Source organism: Gouania willdenowi, chromosome 13, assembly GCF_900634775.1.
Source record: "Gouania willdenowi chromosome 13, fGouWil2.1, whole genome shotgun sequence".
Classification (NCBI taxonomy): domain Eukaryota; kingdom Metazoa; phylum Chordata; class Actinopteri; order Blenniiformes; family Gobiesocidae; genus Gouania; species Gouania willdenowi.
The window spans coordinates 1,539,118-1,554,188 of NC_041056.1; the positions used below are offsets into that span (position 1 = coordinate 1,539,118).

Genomic DNA, 15,071 nt, shown 5'->3' on the forward strand with positions numbered 1-15,071 from the left:
CAATATTAAATGTTAAATCTAAATGTTACATTAAATATAAATGTTAAATCTAAATGTTAGATTAAATATAAATGTTAAATTTAAATATAATTATTAAATCTAAATGTTAAAAGTTAAATCTAAATCTAAATGTTAAATATTAAATCAAAATAATAAATGTTGAATCTAACTCTAAATGTTAAATCTAAATGTTAAAATAAATCTAAATGTTAAATCTAAATTTGAAATGTTAAATATTAAATCTAAATGCTAAATCTCAATATTAAATGTTAAATCCAAACATTAAATCTATATCTAAATGTAAAATTTTAAATCTAAATATTAAATGTTAAATCCATCCATCCATCCATCTTCATACCCGCTAATTCCCATTTATCAGGGTCGAGGGGATTAAATGTTACATCTAAATGTCACAGGTGAAACTAAATATTTTGCTAATATTCAAATTCACCGGAAGTACCAAAATAAAAGCTCATTGATATATAATGTATAGATAAATAATAGTTTAAAACTGAAATATAACAATAAAAAAAGAACAATCTACCACTAAATAAACCATCTATATCATTATGAAACTAAAATGTGATATTAAATGACTGACCATCCCTTTGGTGGTGATTTATCTTCTGAAGTCGTTCCTCTGATTGTTCTCTCCGTCCTCTCAGACGCCGCAGTCCGACAGTCACAGGAAAAACAGTGTCCGACACAAACTGGTGTCGCTGACCCTGAAGAAGAAATCAAAGATCACAGAGGAGGTGAAGAACAACTGTTTGTTCACACTTTACCTGCTGGTGTATCAGTTCAACTGGTGATCATTATAAGTGGTGACACGTCACAGCAGAATCGAGCCATTAATGTTGTCGCTCAGAGTTTACATGAATCTAAACCAGTCGTTCATCACAACACATTAAACCACATGTGTCAAACTCATGGCCTGGGGGCCTAATACGGACCTTTGGGGCATCTGGTTAGGCCCGAAGGAGAAAAATGACAAACATGAATCATTGTGTAAATGAAACTCAGCAGTATTTGCAGGTGGTCACAGTTTTATAGGTGCTTAAATTGCATGTTTGTAGTCATTTTTAGGCAGGGCTACTGAACTCAAAACGGCCTCACTTTGTTCTTCTTTTTTCTTGTGTACACGAGTTAAAATCACTATTTCTCTGTTATTTGTGAACGAAAAGGGCAGAAATTTGGGAGCTATAATCTATGGATGTGTACTCATCAATGCTCGAGCCCAATTTTCAATTTGGGGCCCCAAAAAAAAGAAAAAATATATATTACAAAGGTTGGTACTGAATCATTGGCACATACCAATATATAAATGGGGCCCATTACCCCGTACGTGTCACGGGGGCGCCCGGGGCCCCATTTTTCAAATGACTAGTTCGTCGTTAGTTCTGCTAACAGATCTTTAAGCAGGGCGGAGCTTCTAAGAAAATACATTCAAAATTGAGCCCTTTTTTTTTTAAATAGGGTAGGGGGCCCGCCCCATATTTCCGGTAATTTTCAAATTTCTGAATTTATCAGAACATAGTCATGTGATATATCGTTTCAAAGGCAATTCAATGTAGATTAGGATTTTACGTTGCACAATTTAATTTGTTTTATTCGGTGTAACCGAGTCATTTCACTGAATTCTCGGGAAGTTGGTACGTGCTATTCGCAGCAGAGACATTCCGTGGGCCTGGCTGTAGTTCATCCAAACTTGTTAAGGTTAAACAAACATCATAATTATTACAAAATCCTTGTCCTCCAATGATGACAATCATTTTCTTAATTGAATAGAAATTGGTCACAAAATCTAGGAAATTTAAAGTAAAGATCATTTTGGGACTGATATCTGTCACTTATTGCTTGGATATTGATTCTTACATATTTAGTATTTTATGTATACAAAGAAGTGTAAACCAGGACACAATAATGTTGAAATTACTCATATTCCAGCATAAAATTTGTGGCCCACTAGAGATCAAACTGCTCTGTTTGGCCCCTGAGTTTTTTACACTCCCTGCATTAAACACACATTTCAGATCAAGTCATTTTTAGTTTTTACATTTACCAGCCGCTACGGGCCTTCATTGTGGTCAACATTTAGCATTTTTCTCCAGAAAAATTACAAATGTACACGCGTGAACTGCTTCAGGATGTTTTGGTGACAGATCACATTGTTCTTTCAGCACACACACACACACACACACACACACACACACACACACACACACACACATATACACATTGATATTTTTTCCTGTCTTGTCCATCCAAAGGTCACCAAGCGACTGAATGACGGCGAGTGTGGTCTCCATGGCAACAGCATGCTGGAGGACCGGCCCACGTCCAACCTGGAGAAGCTTCACTTCATCATCGGTAACGGGATCCTGAGACCCACGCTGAGGTAACGAGCACCGATTAGATTCACACGACTACTAATTTCAGACGAGAGTCATCTTTGTGTGCGTGTGCGTGTGTTCAGGGATGAGATCTACTGTCAGATCTGTAAACAGCTCAGTCAGAATCCCTCAAAAAGTTCTCACGCTCGTGGCTGGATCCTCGTGTCTTTGTGCGTTGGATGCTTCGCTCCTTCAGACAAATTTGTGAAGGTTTGAACGTCACAAACAAACAAACAAATAAACAAATGGGTTCATCATTTTAGGTCTCTAACGTGTTTGCGTTGTTTATCTTCAGTACCTGAGGAACTTCATCAGCAGTGGTCCTCCTGGTTACGCACCGTACTGCGAGGAGAGGCTGAGGAGAACCTTTGCCAACGGGACCAGGACTCAGCCGCCGTCGTGGCTGGAGCTGCAGGTAAACATTCAACTGTTCCCCGTGTAAAGAAAACGAAAGATACGAATGTAACAGCGGTTCTATGAACCCTGGGTGCTTCAAGCACTGGATAATACCGTCTCGTGAAGACGCAGGTCGAGTGTAATACCAACAAAGTCATGAGGGATCGTCATCAACCACCTACCTATTGTTTAGAGGAACGGGAGAGAACCACACCCAGGGGATGTGGGAGAGCAATGTTCTTGTGAAGGTGTTTGGCAACGTCCATGATGCCGCCGCACAAATTGCCTATAGGGGCACCCCGTTCATAGCAGCCCATGACGTGGCTGTGCTCCGAGTGGAATGGCTCCTTACTCCTTGTGGTGAAGAATCACCCTTTGCACAATATGCATAGGTGATGGCTCACTGACTGATAATACATGGAGCTCACTCACACGCTTAGCAGAGCTGATCGCCGGCTGGAAAGCTGCCTTCTCTGACACCCATGCCAACCCCACCTGTGGCAACGGCTCAAAGGGGGAGAGCACAAACCCTCCAGGACTGAGGGCAGATGCCATGATGGAGCCTTTGGGGCTATTGGAGGTCGAAGCCTTGAAGCCCCTTTCAGAAAATGTGACACCAGTTTATGAGCCCCCACGGTAGCACCTTCCACCCACACGTGTTGGGAGGATATTGCTGCACATACACCTTCAGTGAGGAAGGAGAACGCCCCGTCTCCAAGAGCAACTGGAGAAAACTCGGGATTACTGGAACAGAGCAGTGTGTAGGGTTCTCCACAATCTTTAAACACTAGGCTAAGAACAGCTGCCACCTATTCTCATAATGTATCCTTGTATATATATATACATATATAATAAATACAGCTTTAGAAAAATAATCCAAATTTTGACTTTAACTTTTATTTTGAAACTGTCTGACCTCTGACCTCCTCTTCCTTTAGGCCACTAAGTCTAAGAAGCCCGTGATGTTGCCGGTTACCTTCATGGACGGAACGACTAAAACGCTTCTGACCGACTCAGCCACTACAGCTAAAGAACTCTGCAACGCTCTGTCCGACAAGATCAACCTCAGAGATCGATTCGGCTTCTCTCTGTACATCGCTCTGTTCGACAAGGTCACTCACTCAGTCTGTACGATTCCATACTACACAAACTAAAAAAATACACTAGATGATTAAAATGCACAAAACACACAAAATAATAGAAAAATATACAAAAGAACTCCAAAACCACACAAAACATCAGGAAAAGTACACAAAGTAACAACATAACCACACACACACACAAAAAGAAAAAGATTCCAAAACTACACAAATTGAAGAAAAAATATACAAAATTACAAAAAATACACAAAATTACAAGAAATACACAAATGACTCCATAAACACACAAACTCTTTGTCGTTTCCTGTGTTAATGCTCTGATTGGTCATTATTCTAATCCTGACATGAATGTTGATCATGTGACCCTCAGATCAGATACAATCACATGTTTGTGGCCCCGCCCACTGTGATAAACATTACCCGTCAACTTCCTGGTTCCTCTACAGGTCTCCTCATTGGGCAGTGGCAGCGACCATGTGATGGACGCCGTGTCGCAGTGTGAACAGTACGCGAAGGAGCAGGGGGCGCAGGAGAGGAACGCCCCCTGGAGGCTGTTCTTCAGGAAGGAGATCTTCACTCCGTGGCACAACGCCGCCGACGACCAGGTGGCCACCAACCTGGTCTACCAGCAGGTCGTCCGCGGAGTCAAGTTCGGAGAATATCGCTGCGACCGGGTGAACCAAACGCCTCCGATATTGTTTCTACATGAATATATCAGATATTTTAACCACCTGAGACTTTTTTTTCCCAGACATTAAGTGTAGGAGTAGATGTTCTATACCTTTTTTCTTCTTGACAGTTTCGGTGATGAAAAGAACCAAAAAAAAAAAAAAACGTCTACAATAGTAAATAAGACATGATGAACGTTTTTGAGTTAACCACGAGAACCAAGAGAAAAGTAGAGTTCTATTTTACGTTAAATTAAACATTGTTATAAATTGCGATAAAATGCGCAAATCCAGATCTGATCCACAATCTGTGGAATCTATCCCGACATAACTGAGTAAATAATTGGTCAATTACAAACAGCGATATAAATTTTTTTAATTCCGCCAGATAGAGGACTTTCCGTTTTTGAAACTGATCCAGAATCAGTATATTTATCCAGTTCCTTTTCAAAATATAATGGAATCTTCCAAACCCCAAACTAATATCTGGCACAGAGGTCAGAAACCAGTAGGCTGGATCTCAGGTGGTTAATATCAGAATTCACTTTACTTCCCTGTGTTTCTGTTTTATTTTGAAGGGACCTGACAGGATGCTCACTGGTGTGTGTTTCCTGTCTCCAGGATGACCTGGCTGAGCTGGCCTCACAGCAGTACTACATCGACTATGGCTCAGACATCCTCCTGGAGCGCCTGCTGAGCCTCATCCCGTCCTACATCCCCGACCGAGAGATCAGCTCCGCTAAGACGGTGGAGAAGTGGGCGCACTTCATCATGGCGGCGCACAAAAAGGTGAGCATGCAACGCAAAAAGGTGAGTTTATCGCAAAAAGGTGAGCGTGTGTCACAAAAAGATGAGCGTGTATCGCAAAAAGGTGAGTTTATCGCAAAAAGATGAGCGTGTATCGCAAAAAGAAAAGCGTGACGACAACATATGTGAACGCTGATTGGCTGAAATATCAAAAATGGCCACACCCACTTTTAAATGGTTATTATGTGTGTTTGAGGCTGAAAGTTGATATAAATACTCCAAATACATTGTTCTCTATATTTGTGTTTGTTTAAACATTCGAACACTGTTCAAAATGTATTTTATTTACACTTTTAGACGGTACTTAACACCCAAGATAACAATTACTGCCCTCTAGTGTTAGAAGTGGGATAGGACCCAAAAAACTCCCCTTCACAATTAAAGTACAGCATTTTGACCTTTTCAACCCAACTAAACCTTTGCAGCCCACGTGTTGAGACTTTGTTGTAGGATGTGAAATACTGATGAAGTTTGTTTTTAACGTGTTCTCAGGGCATCTACACTCAGAACAGGATGGACTCTCAGAAGGTGAAGGAGGAAGTCGTGGACTTTGCTCGTCACAAGTGGCCTTTGCTTTTCTCTCGTTTCTACGAAGCCTTCAAGTTCTCCGGTGAGAGTCCGAACAAAGTCTCAAAATATCAACTGAATCATTTAGAAATCAAATATAAATACCTCCTAATGGTACTTTTTGTAAAATATGTTTTTATTAATTAATTGTCTATAAAATGTTGCTTTATGTTACAAAGCAAAGCAGAGTCATTCAGAAATATATTTATGCGTATAAAACAGAATAGGTTCATTTACTAGTTACCATTCATACAGCTTCTGGTCTTTAGTTATTTATTTTCTGTACATTCTATTAAATACTACATATTTATTTTAATATTTTATTTTAATATTTCTGCTGTTTGATTGATTGGCTGCTGCCAACGAGATTTTGTCATATTGTCTCATCAGTGCAATGACAATAAAGCTTCTATATCTGTTTTACATTTGTTAATCTACAATAGACAATAAACAGGAAAATAAATTATCATCAAATTAAATTAACAAATATCCGACAATAGTATCAGATTATTATAAGAGTAGTACTATTTAATATCATATAATTATGTGAAAAAAAAAATAATAATAATAATGTTATTTCTGATAACACTTTTAAATAATTATTAACAATACAACAATTTCACATTTATTTTAACTTTCAAATCTACTTTTGTTTCTTAGGTATATTATTTTAGTAAAGAATGGACTCTTTTTCTACATGTTTCCTATTCTAACTTGAGACTTTTGTGTCATTTTTTTGTATCTTTATTTCATAATATATTTTATTTAATTCAATTCAACTTTATAGATATATAGCGCAAATTACAATAGTCATCTAGAAGCACTTTCAAAAAAAAACAAAATAACTCCACATGAACGTGCGTCAGCTACAGGGGAAGAAACAACTGCCTTTTAACTTAAAAAAAAGTAAAAACTTTTTTTTGGACTATTTTTACTTTTAGTAAGTTTTTCCAGAGCAGCTGTTGATAAGTTCTCCGTCCACCACAAACTTTTAACAAAACATACACATCATATTCAAAATATGTCAGATAAACGTTGTGGGTTTTAATTTGTAGTAAACATTGTGCTGACTTTCAGGTCCCAGTCTTCCTAAAAACGATCTGATCGTGGCCGTTAACTGGACCGGAGTTTACTTTGTGGACGAGCAGGAGCAGGTGCTCCTCGAACTCTCCTTCCCAGAAATCACTGCGGTCTCCAGCAGCAGGTAGAGGATTGTGGGAAATGTAGTCACATACCTGAGCTGCATGAATTCCATTGGTTGTTCTGTGGTCCAATCAGTGGAGGGAAGCTCCAGGGACAAAGTTTCACTCTGGCCACCATCAAAGGAGACGAGTTCACCTTCACCTCCAACAACGCGGAGGACATCAGAGACCTGGTCGTCACCTTCCTGGAGGGTCTGAGGAAACGGTCAAAGTTCGTGGTCGCTCTGCAAGACAACCCCAACTCTGGTGAGTCCACGACAATCGGCCAAAAAATTAGAACCACCACTGAAGATGGAGAACACTTTTAACTTCTGTTTTCAAATCTGTTGATTCACTGTTCATCTAGATAGCATAGCTCTACATCAGCTACACACCGATATTCTGTTTATTGACTGGCCTGTGGTTGGTGGGTTGGATGGTTGAGATAAACTATTGTTGGTTGATTTCGTTATGGTTGGTTTGTTGATCTGCTTGTTGGTTGATCTATTGGTTGGTCTGTTAATTTGTTCATTGGTTGGTTGGTTGGTCTGTTTGTTGGTTAGTAAGTAGTTTATTTATAAAGCGCTTTTTGCAGATAAAATCTGTGCTGTACAGAGTTGTGATAAAAGTACAAGTGCAACACAATAGAATAATAAAACAAGAGTGCATAAATATCATAAGAACAGCAACATTAAAGGACAAATAAAAATTAAAATCCAGTAACTAAAAGCTTTACTGTAAAGTAAAGTCTTCAGCAGTTTTTTAAAAGTGACCACACAGTTGAGCTCCCTGAGAGACTGGTGCAGGTTATTCCAGAGTCTGGGAGCTACAGCCTGGAACACCAGGTCTCCTCTGGTTTTAGATTTAGTTTTTGGGGTCTTTAGGAGACCCTGACCTGAAGACCGAAGGCATCGCCCTGATGAGTAGGGGTACAACAAGTCTGAGATATATTTAGGGGCCTGACCATGTAATGCTCGGAACATGAGAACTGTTGATTAATCTGTTGATTGGTTGATCTGTTGATTGGTTGGTTGTTACAGTCAGACCTAGTTAGAAGTGAAGCTGTTTTCCTCCACAGACGGAGAGGAGTCGACCTTCCTGACATTCCTGAAGGGCGACCTGATCCTGTTGGACCAGGACTGTGGAGAACAGGTCCTCAACTCAGGCTGGGCTCACGGCATCAACGAGCGAACCAATCAGAAGGGAGATTTCCCCGCAGACTGTGTCTACGTCCTGCCGACTATGACCCGCCCTCAGCAGGAGATAGTGGTGAGGGGGGAAGACGATGCTGGTCATAATGTTTTGGCTGAGCTTCTTCACTTACGTCGTCCATGATCCTTTGAACCTTGTCCACCTGCAGGCGCTGGTCAACATGACCCCAGATCAAAGGCAGGAGTCGGTCCGAGCTTCACAGAATGTTGTTCCTGAGACGGAAGGACGGATGAAGCCGTACACGCTGGAGGAGTTCTCCTACGACTACTTTAGGTATAAGTGTGTGTGTGTGTAAGTGTGTCTGTGTGTGTCATATGGGGATAACGATTGCATCAATTTTTTTTCATTTTAATTTATTTTTATTTTGTAAGTTATTTATCTGTAAAAAAAAGTTACTAAATAGTTAATAGTTTTAAAACATTTAGTTAAATTAATAGTAACTTTATTTTGTGTAAATAAATAATAACATTTTGTTATATTATTGTATAACAAAATTATTGTAATAATATTAATAATAAAACAATATGTTAATAATAACTGAATTATATGAATACAATATCAATAACATCTCAATAATAATAATAATAATAAAAGCTTTTTAAAATTCAATAATTTACCAATCAATATTTTGTTGCTTATAATTTAAATTATTTATTGATGAAATCATAATTGTTGATGATTTTTGGTCCCTGCAGGCCTCCTCCAAAGCACACACTGAGCAGAGTGATGGTCACTAAGAACCGAGGAAAAGACAAAATGTGGAGCTGCACACGTGAGCCTCTCAAACTGCCTCTGCTGAAGAAGGTGGTGAACCATGAGGAGCTTTCTCAGGACGCCTGCATGTCCTTCATAGATATCCTTCATCAATCAATGAATCAATCAATGAATGAATAAATCAATGAATGAATGAATCAATGAATCAATCAATCAATGACTCAATCAATGACTCAATCAATGAATCAATCAATGACTCCTTGACTCTGAGCTCACCGATGATGAAGTACATGGGCGACTACCCGTCCAAACGCACGCGGTCCGTCAACGACCTCACGGACCAGATCTTTGAAACTTCTCTGAAGGCTGAACCTCTGAAGGATGAGATCTACTGTCAGATCATCAAACAGCTCACGGACAACCACGTCAAGTCGGACAACCAATCAGAACACACGCTCTGAGACGTCTCAATGTGTGCTGACTGTCTGTATCTGTCTGTAGGTACAGTGAGGAGAAAGGCTGGGAGCTGCTGTGGCTCTGCACTGGTTTGTTTCCTCCCAGTAACATCCTGCTGCCACACATCCAGCGCTTCCTGCAGTCCAGAAAACACCACCCGCTGTCTGCAGACTGCATGCAGCGGGTGCACAAGGCCCTGCGGTGAGAAAGGTTCCACATCCAAGCAAATACAAGAACATCATGACAAACCAGCGTTGGAACTCTGACATTGTTTTAAATTTTTAAGGAGTTTTAAGCAAATGTATGAAACTTAAGTTGTTAACGTAAACAAAGATGTTTTAGGCGTGTGCATACAACATATGTACTTAAAGTTTAATATAACTGATCTAACTTCAATTTGCTCATATAGAATACTAAATGTTAAAGGTTTTACACCAGCACAAACATGGGCAACCGGTACCTACCTTAATTATAATTCAAGGATATTAACATCTTAATAATAATACAAATACAGTAAATAATAACATTTTGTTATATTATTGTATAATAAAACAAAATAATTGTAATAATAAAATAATATTTTAATAATAACTAAATTATATTGATACAATATCAATAACATACAACGTACAAAATGACCCCAAAACATTAAAAACTACATAAAAATACACAAATGGACAACAAAAACACACACAATGACTAAAAATACATGTACTGTAAATACAAGAAAAATATGTAAAATGACAAAAAAAGGACAAAATGACTCCAAACACTCACAAAACAAAAACATATTAAAAGTAAAGCAAATCTGCAAATAGGAGGGAGTGGAAGCTCAGGCTTGATCACCCTGTAGCTGGCCACCTTTGATGAGGGTGTCTAGTGTTAAAAAGGCTGAAACAGCCCCTGATTCAAAGAGACAACACTGATGATGCGTCCCAAAATTTACATCCCTCCTATAATTGAGACACAGCTCCCTCATTGATGGTAGTCAACCTCATGTTGACTACCATCTTTGGCACAAAGGATGATCTAATGTCATGTCCCGTGTTTAATGATTCTGATTCTGAATTGATCAAATGAAAGATTTCTGTATTATTATTATTTTTGCTGAATGAATTCCTCGGTTCTGTTATTGCACAGCAACGGATCGAGGAAGTATCCTCCTCATCTGGTGGAAGTCGAGGCCATTCAACACAAAACCACGCAGATCTTCCACAAAGTTTACTTCCCTGATGACACGGACGAGGTACGACAACGAGCTAAACACAGACTCATTACATTCAGTGAAATAATCACATACAGTAAAACATGACAAACAAAACAAAAATGTGTTCGTTAAGAACATGGTTCTCTTTTCCTCTCCACATGTTTGGTTTAGCTTAGCACGGGCTGTGGGAGGAGGTTTTATCACTGAGGTCTTGATTTGAACGTCGGTGTCGTGTCGAGCTGTGTGTTTGTTTATTTGTTTATGCTCCGCCCCCTGCAGGCGTTTGAGGTGGAGTCCAGCACGAAGGCCAAGGACTTCTGTCAGAACATCTCAACCCGACTGCTGCTGAAATCAGCCGAAGGATTCAGTCTCTTCGTCAAGATCTCAGATAAGGTCAGAGTTCTTCTGTTTGTATCTGTGCTCTGTGACACACACTGGGTTGTGTGTGTGTCTCACATTGAGTGTGTGTGTGTGTGTGTGTGTGTGTGTGTGGTGCAGGTGATTAGCGTTCCCGAGGGAGATTTCTTCTTTGATTTCGTCAGACATTTGACCGACTGGATCAAAAAGTCCCGTCCAGCCAAAGACGGTCAGTGAACGACATCAGAACTAATAAGTAACTCCTTTAGGGATATTCAAATGGCGGTGCGCGGGCCACACACAGCCCAACTTTAACCAGGAGTGGCTCGGCTTGTGGTTGATCAAAAAAGCAGCTGCTTAGTGATGTGAAAAAGTCAGACACACCTTGAAGGCAACACTGTTTGTAGGTGCTGTGAATATACAATACTTTTAAGATCAAGACACTGATTGGCTGAAATCTCCAAAATGATGACGCCCGGATAAAAAAGGTTATTACGTGTTTGAGGCTAAATGTTTATATAAAAGTTTGAATATTCCGCTTGAGAGTGATCATCTAAAGTGTTCTAACATTTGTCAGAGAGAAGGTAAAGTTTGGTAATAAAATAAATTTAAACCTAACATTAGCAAAGTAAAATATCAATAAAAGCCTTTTTTAAAGGGATCCTCTACTGTTTTTACAAGTTCAGCCTAAAATCTTTAAAATGTCCTTATTAGATGATCTATACCTAGTAAAACACATTATGATGCACCATATTAGTTTTATAAATAGGACTATTTTACAGTTTTAGAACCTGTGTTCCTCCATCTTGAAATCATGTGATTGATGATGTCACACGGCCCCACTGCCTGTAAACATCTCATTGTTTTCTATTGGAGTGAAACATTCAGACTGATTTTTAGATCATTTAGTAGATTTTTCAGTCACAATAATGACAACATGTGCTGCTTTTAGTTGTTGTAAAAAACCAGGGAAAGTTAAAGATGCAGACATAACCCACGCTCTAGTGGCTGAAGTTAGCAAGTAAATCAAGGACTGTTGACACACCTTGAGGATAGAAAGACTTCCAAACAAAGTAATTTTTATCCTCAGGGTTTGTTAGTCAAGAGTCATTGATTTACTTGCTAACTTCAGCCACTAGAGCGTGTCAGCGCACAGTTTAAGTGAGAGTAAAGGTCCCTTAGTGGAGCTCTTCTACAAAACAGCAGAATTGGAACTGTCACCCCTGAGGTTTTATTCATCTCACAACTGTTTTTTTTTTCTTTCTCTAAACAAAATATGTTTATATCGACATTTTTAACTTCTCCTGTTTAGAGCAGCCAAAAGCAGCACAAGTTGTCATTGTCACCATGACAAGATGGAGGTGATTGTCTTTGGTAACAAGGAAAAGAGGACTCCTGTCAGCAAGTATCTGAGTCTGGATCTTTAGAAGATAAAGACCAAGTCAAAAACCTTGGTGTTCTGATTGACTCAGATCTTACATTCAGCAGTCAGATCAAATCTATCACAAAAACATCTTCTACCACCTAAAGAACATCTCCAGAGTGAAAGGTTTAATGACTCAGAAAGATCAGGAGAAACTGGTCCATGCTTTTATCTCCAGCAGACTGGACTATTGTAATGGTCTTCATCAAACATCTACAGCTGGTTCAGAACGCTGCAGCTCAGGTCTGAACCAGAACAAAGAGGTCAGAACACATTAGTCCAGTTTTAAAGTCTTTACACTGGCTCCCAGTCAGCCTCAGAGGAGACTGTAAAGTTCTGCTGCTGGTTATAAATGTGTGAATGGGTTTGGTCCAGAATACATCAGTGAGATGTTAGTCAGGTCTGAACCCAGCAGGTCTCTGAGATCTATGGACACAGGTCAGATAGTGGAGCCCAGAGCTCACAGTAACCATGGTGATGCTGTGTTTAGTTGTTATGCTGCAAAGAAGTGGAACAAACTGCAGCAGAGCTGAAGTCAGCATCACATGTGAACATTTTTAAATCAAAGTTAAAGGAACTTTTTTTCTCTATGATTGAGAGAGAGATTTATGGTCATGTTGATGATGTCATGTGTTTGTTGATGATTTGTATTGATTTTAAACAGTTGAATATTTGATCATGTAAAGAACATTGAGTTGCCTTGTGTATGAAATGAGCTATACAAATAAATCTGCCTTGTGACTGAAAAAGCTGCTAAATTACATAAAAAGCTGTTAAATGATCTAAAAATCTCCAATAGAAAACAATGGGATGTTTACAGGCAGTGGGGCCGTGTGACATCATCAATCACATGATTTCAAGATGGAGGAACACAGGCTCTAAAACTGTAAAATAGTCCTTTTTTAAAAAAGGCAATTAAACTAATGTGTCTAGTTAGGTATAGATCTACTAATAAGTACATTTGTAAAAACTGTGGAGGATCCCTTTGAGAAGTGACCTCAAACATCTATTTCTCATCTCATGTGTGCAGGATTGGTTCCCTCTCTGACCTATCAGGTGTTCTTCATGAAGAAGCTGTGGACCAACACGGTTCCAGGGAAGGATTCCTTCGCCGACTCCATCTTCCATTACTACCAGGTAACTGAGGAGGAGCTGTTCTGGTTCTCACACCTCGTCCAGAACCAACTGGTAGAGGTTTTCAGACTTTAAAACAGAACCAATGGAACCAGGCTCTCAGACTCAATATGAATCAGTGTTTCTCTTCTAAATCAGGAGCTTCCAAAGTACCTGCGAGGATATCACAAGTGTTCCCGTGAGGAGGTTTTCCAGCTGGGAGCGCTGATCTACAGAGTGAAGTACGAGGACGACAAGTCTCACTTTCCTACGATTCCCAAGATGCTCAGAGAGCTGGTTCCTCAAGACCTCATCAGACAGATGTCTCCAGACGACTGGAAACGGGTAAAAGTGTGAAAACGAACGACGCCAAATGCGTCAGATTATTGTGATGTCACTGACTGTGTGTGTGTGTGTGTGTGTGTGTGTGTGTGTGTGTGTGTGTGTGTGTGTGTGTGTGTGTGTGTGTGTGCGTGTGTGTGTTTGTGCGTGTGTGTGTGTGTGCGTGTGTGCGCGTGCGTTGTCAGTCCTTGGTTGCGTACTTCAACAAGCAGGCGGGACGATCCAGAGAAGAGGCCAAACTCTTGTTCCTAAAGGTCATCTACAAATGGCCAACCTTTGGCTCCGCCTTCTTTGAAGTCAAGGTAAACACAGCTGAGCGCTCACTTCCTGTTGCGGTGGTTTTTTAGGAGGAAACGTGTGAACATCTCTTTGCCTGTGTTGTAAATGTCACACTCCATACTAAACACTACAAACTCAATGAGTATATACTGTCTAGTATATACTATAGTATGATTAGGATGGTGAGCGTTCCCATTGAAGTATACTTCCAAGTTTCCCAAGATGCATTTGGAACCTCCAGCATTACATTAGTATAAGTAGTACGTTAGTATAAGTAGTACGTTAGTATGTGTAGTACGATAGTGTGAGTATTACGTTAGTATGAGTAATACGTTAGTATGAGTAATATGTTAGTATGAGTAGTGCGTTAGTATGAGTAGTACGTTAGTATGACATTAACTAAATCTCTTTGTGTCCTCAGCAAACCACAGAGCCAAACTACCCAGAAATCCTCCTGATCGCCATCAACAAACATGGAGTCAGTCTCATAGACCCCAAGACCAAGGTCAGAGCAGCTCCTACTGACCTCAGCACTGTTATTGGACATCAGCATCACTGTGTGTGTGTGTGTGTGTGTGTGTGTGTGTGTGTGTGTGTGTGTGTGTGTGTGTGTGTGTGTGTGTGTGTGTGTGTGTGTGTGTGTGTGTGTGTGTGTGTAGGACGTGCTGATCACACACCCCTTCACTAAGATCTCCAACTGGAGCAGTGGAAACACGTACTTCCACATCACCATCGGAAACCTGGTCAGAGGAAGTAAACTACTGTGTGAGACGTCACTGGTAGGTGACGCACACACGCACAATACACACACTGCATACGCACAAACACACACTCACACAATACACACATACTACAA

At 39.9% G+C, this 15,071-nt stretch overlaps 2 protein-coding genes across 3 annotated transcripts in view; one reads left to right on the top strand and one right to left on the bottom strand.

The window, feature by feature from the left end:
• myo7aa (myosin VIIAa) overlaps nucleotides 1-15,071 on the top strand; it is a 37,826-nt gene that overhangs the window by 21,454 nt on the left and 1,301 nt on the right. For both annotated transcript variants that reach the window (XM_028463803.1, XM_028463804.1), the window contains 23 exons: nucleotides 666-755; nucleotides 2,271-2,398; nucleotides 2,477-2,603; nucleotides 2,689-2,808; nucleotides 3,728-3,901; nucleotides 4,336-4,563; nucleotides 5,179-5,346; nucleotides 5,857-5,974; nucleotides 7,009-7,135; nucleotides 7,210-7,379; nucleotides 8,191-8,381; nucleotides 8,473-8,597; nucleotides 9,020-9,177; nucleotides 9,315-9,468; nucleotides 9,540-9,695; nucleotides 10,635-10,740; nucleotides 10,981-11,094; nucleotides 11,200-11,287; nucleotides 13,512-13,618; nucleotides 13,754-13,939; nucleotides 14,122-14,238; nucleotides 14,637-14,720; nucleotides 14,875-14,994. In XM_028463803.1, coding sequence (XP_028319604.1) covers nucleotides 666-755; nucleotides 2,271-2,398; nucleotides 2,477-2,603; nucleotides 2,689-2,808; nucleotides 3,728-3,901; nucleotides 4,336-4,563; nucleotides 5,179-5,346; nucleotides 5,857-5,974; nucleotides 7,009-7,135; nucleotides 7,210-7,379; nucleotides 8,191-8,381; nucleotides 8,473-8,597; nucleotides 9,020-9,177; nucleotides 9,315-9,468; nucleotides 9,540-9,695; nucleotides 10,635-10,740; nucleotides 10,981-11,094; nucleotides 11,200-11,287; nucleotides 13,512-13,618; nucleotides 13,754-13,939; nucleotides 14,122-14,238; nucleotides 14,637-14,720; nucleotides 14,875-14,994 — 3,156 coding nt within the window. The remainder of the gene's footprint in view (nucleotides 1-665; nucleotides 756-2,270; nucleotides 2,399-2,476; nucleotides 2,604-2,688; nucleotides 2,809-3,727; nucleotides 3,902-4,335; nucleotides 4,564-5,178; nucleotides 5,347-5,856; nucleotides 5,975-7,008; nucleotides 7,136-7,209; nucleotides 7,380-8,190; nucleotides 8,382-8,472; nucleotides 8,598-9,019; nucleotides 9,178-9,314; nucleotides 9,469-9,539; nucleotides 9,696-10,634; nucleotides 10,741-10,980; nucleotides 11,095-11,199; nucleotides 11,288-13,511; nucleotides 13,619-13,753; nucleotides 13,940-14,121; nucleotides 14,239-14,636; nucleotides 14,721-14,874; nucleotides 14,995-15,071) is intronic.
• The window catches only part of LOC114473979 (glycerophosphodiester phosphodiesterase domain-containing protein 5-like), a 31,701-nt gene continuing 23,840 nt past the window's right edge, over nucleotides 7,211-15,071 (bottom strand). The window contains exon 18 of the mRNA XM_028463806.1: nucleotides 7,211-7,357. The gene's annotated coding sequence lies outside the window, so the exon portion shown is untranslated. The remainder of the gene's footprint in view (nucleotides 7,358-15,071) is intronic.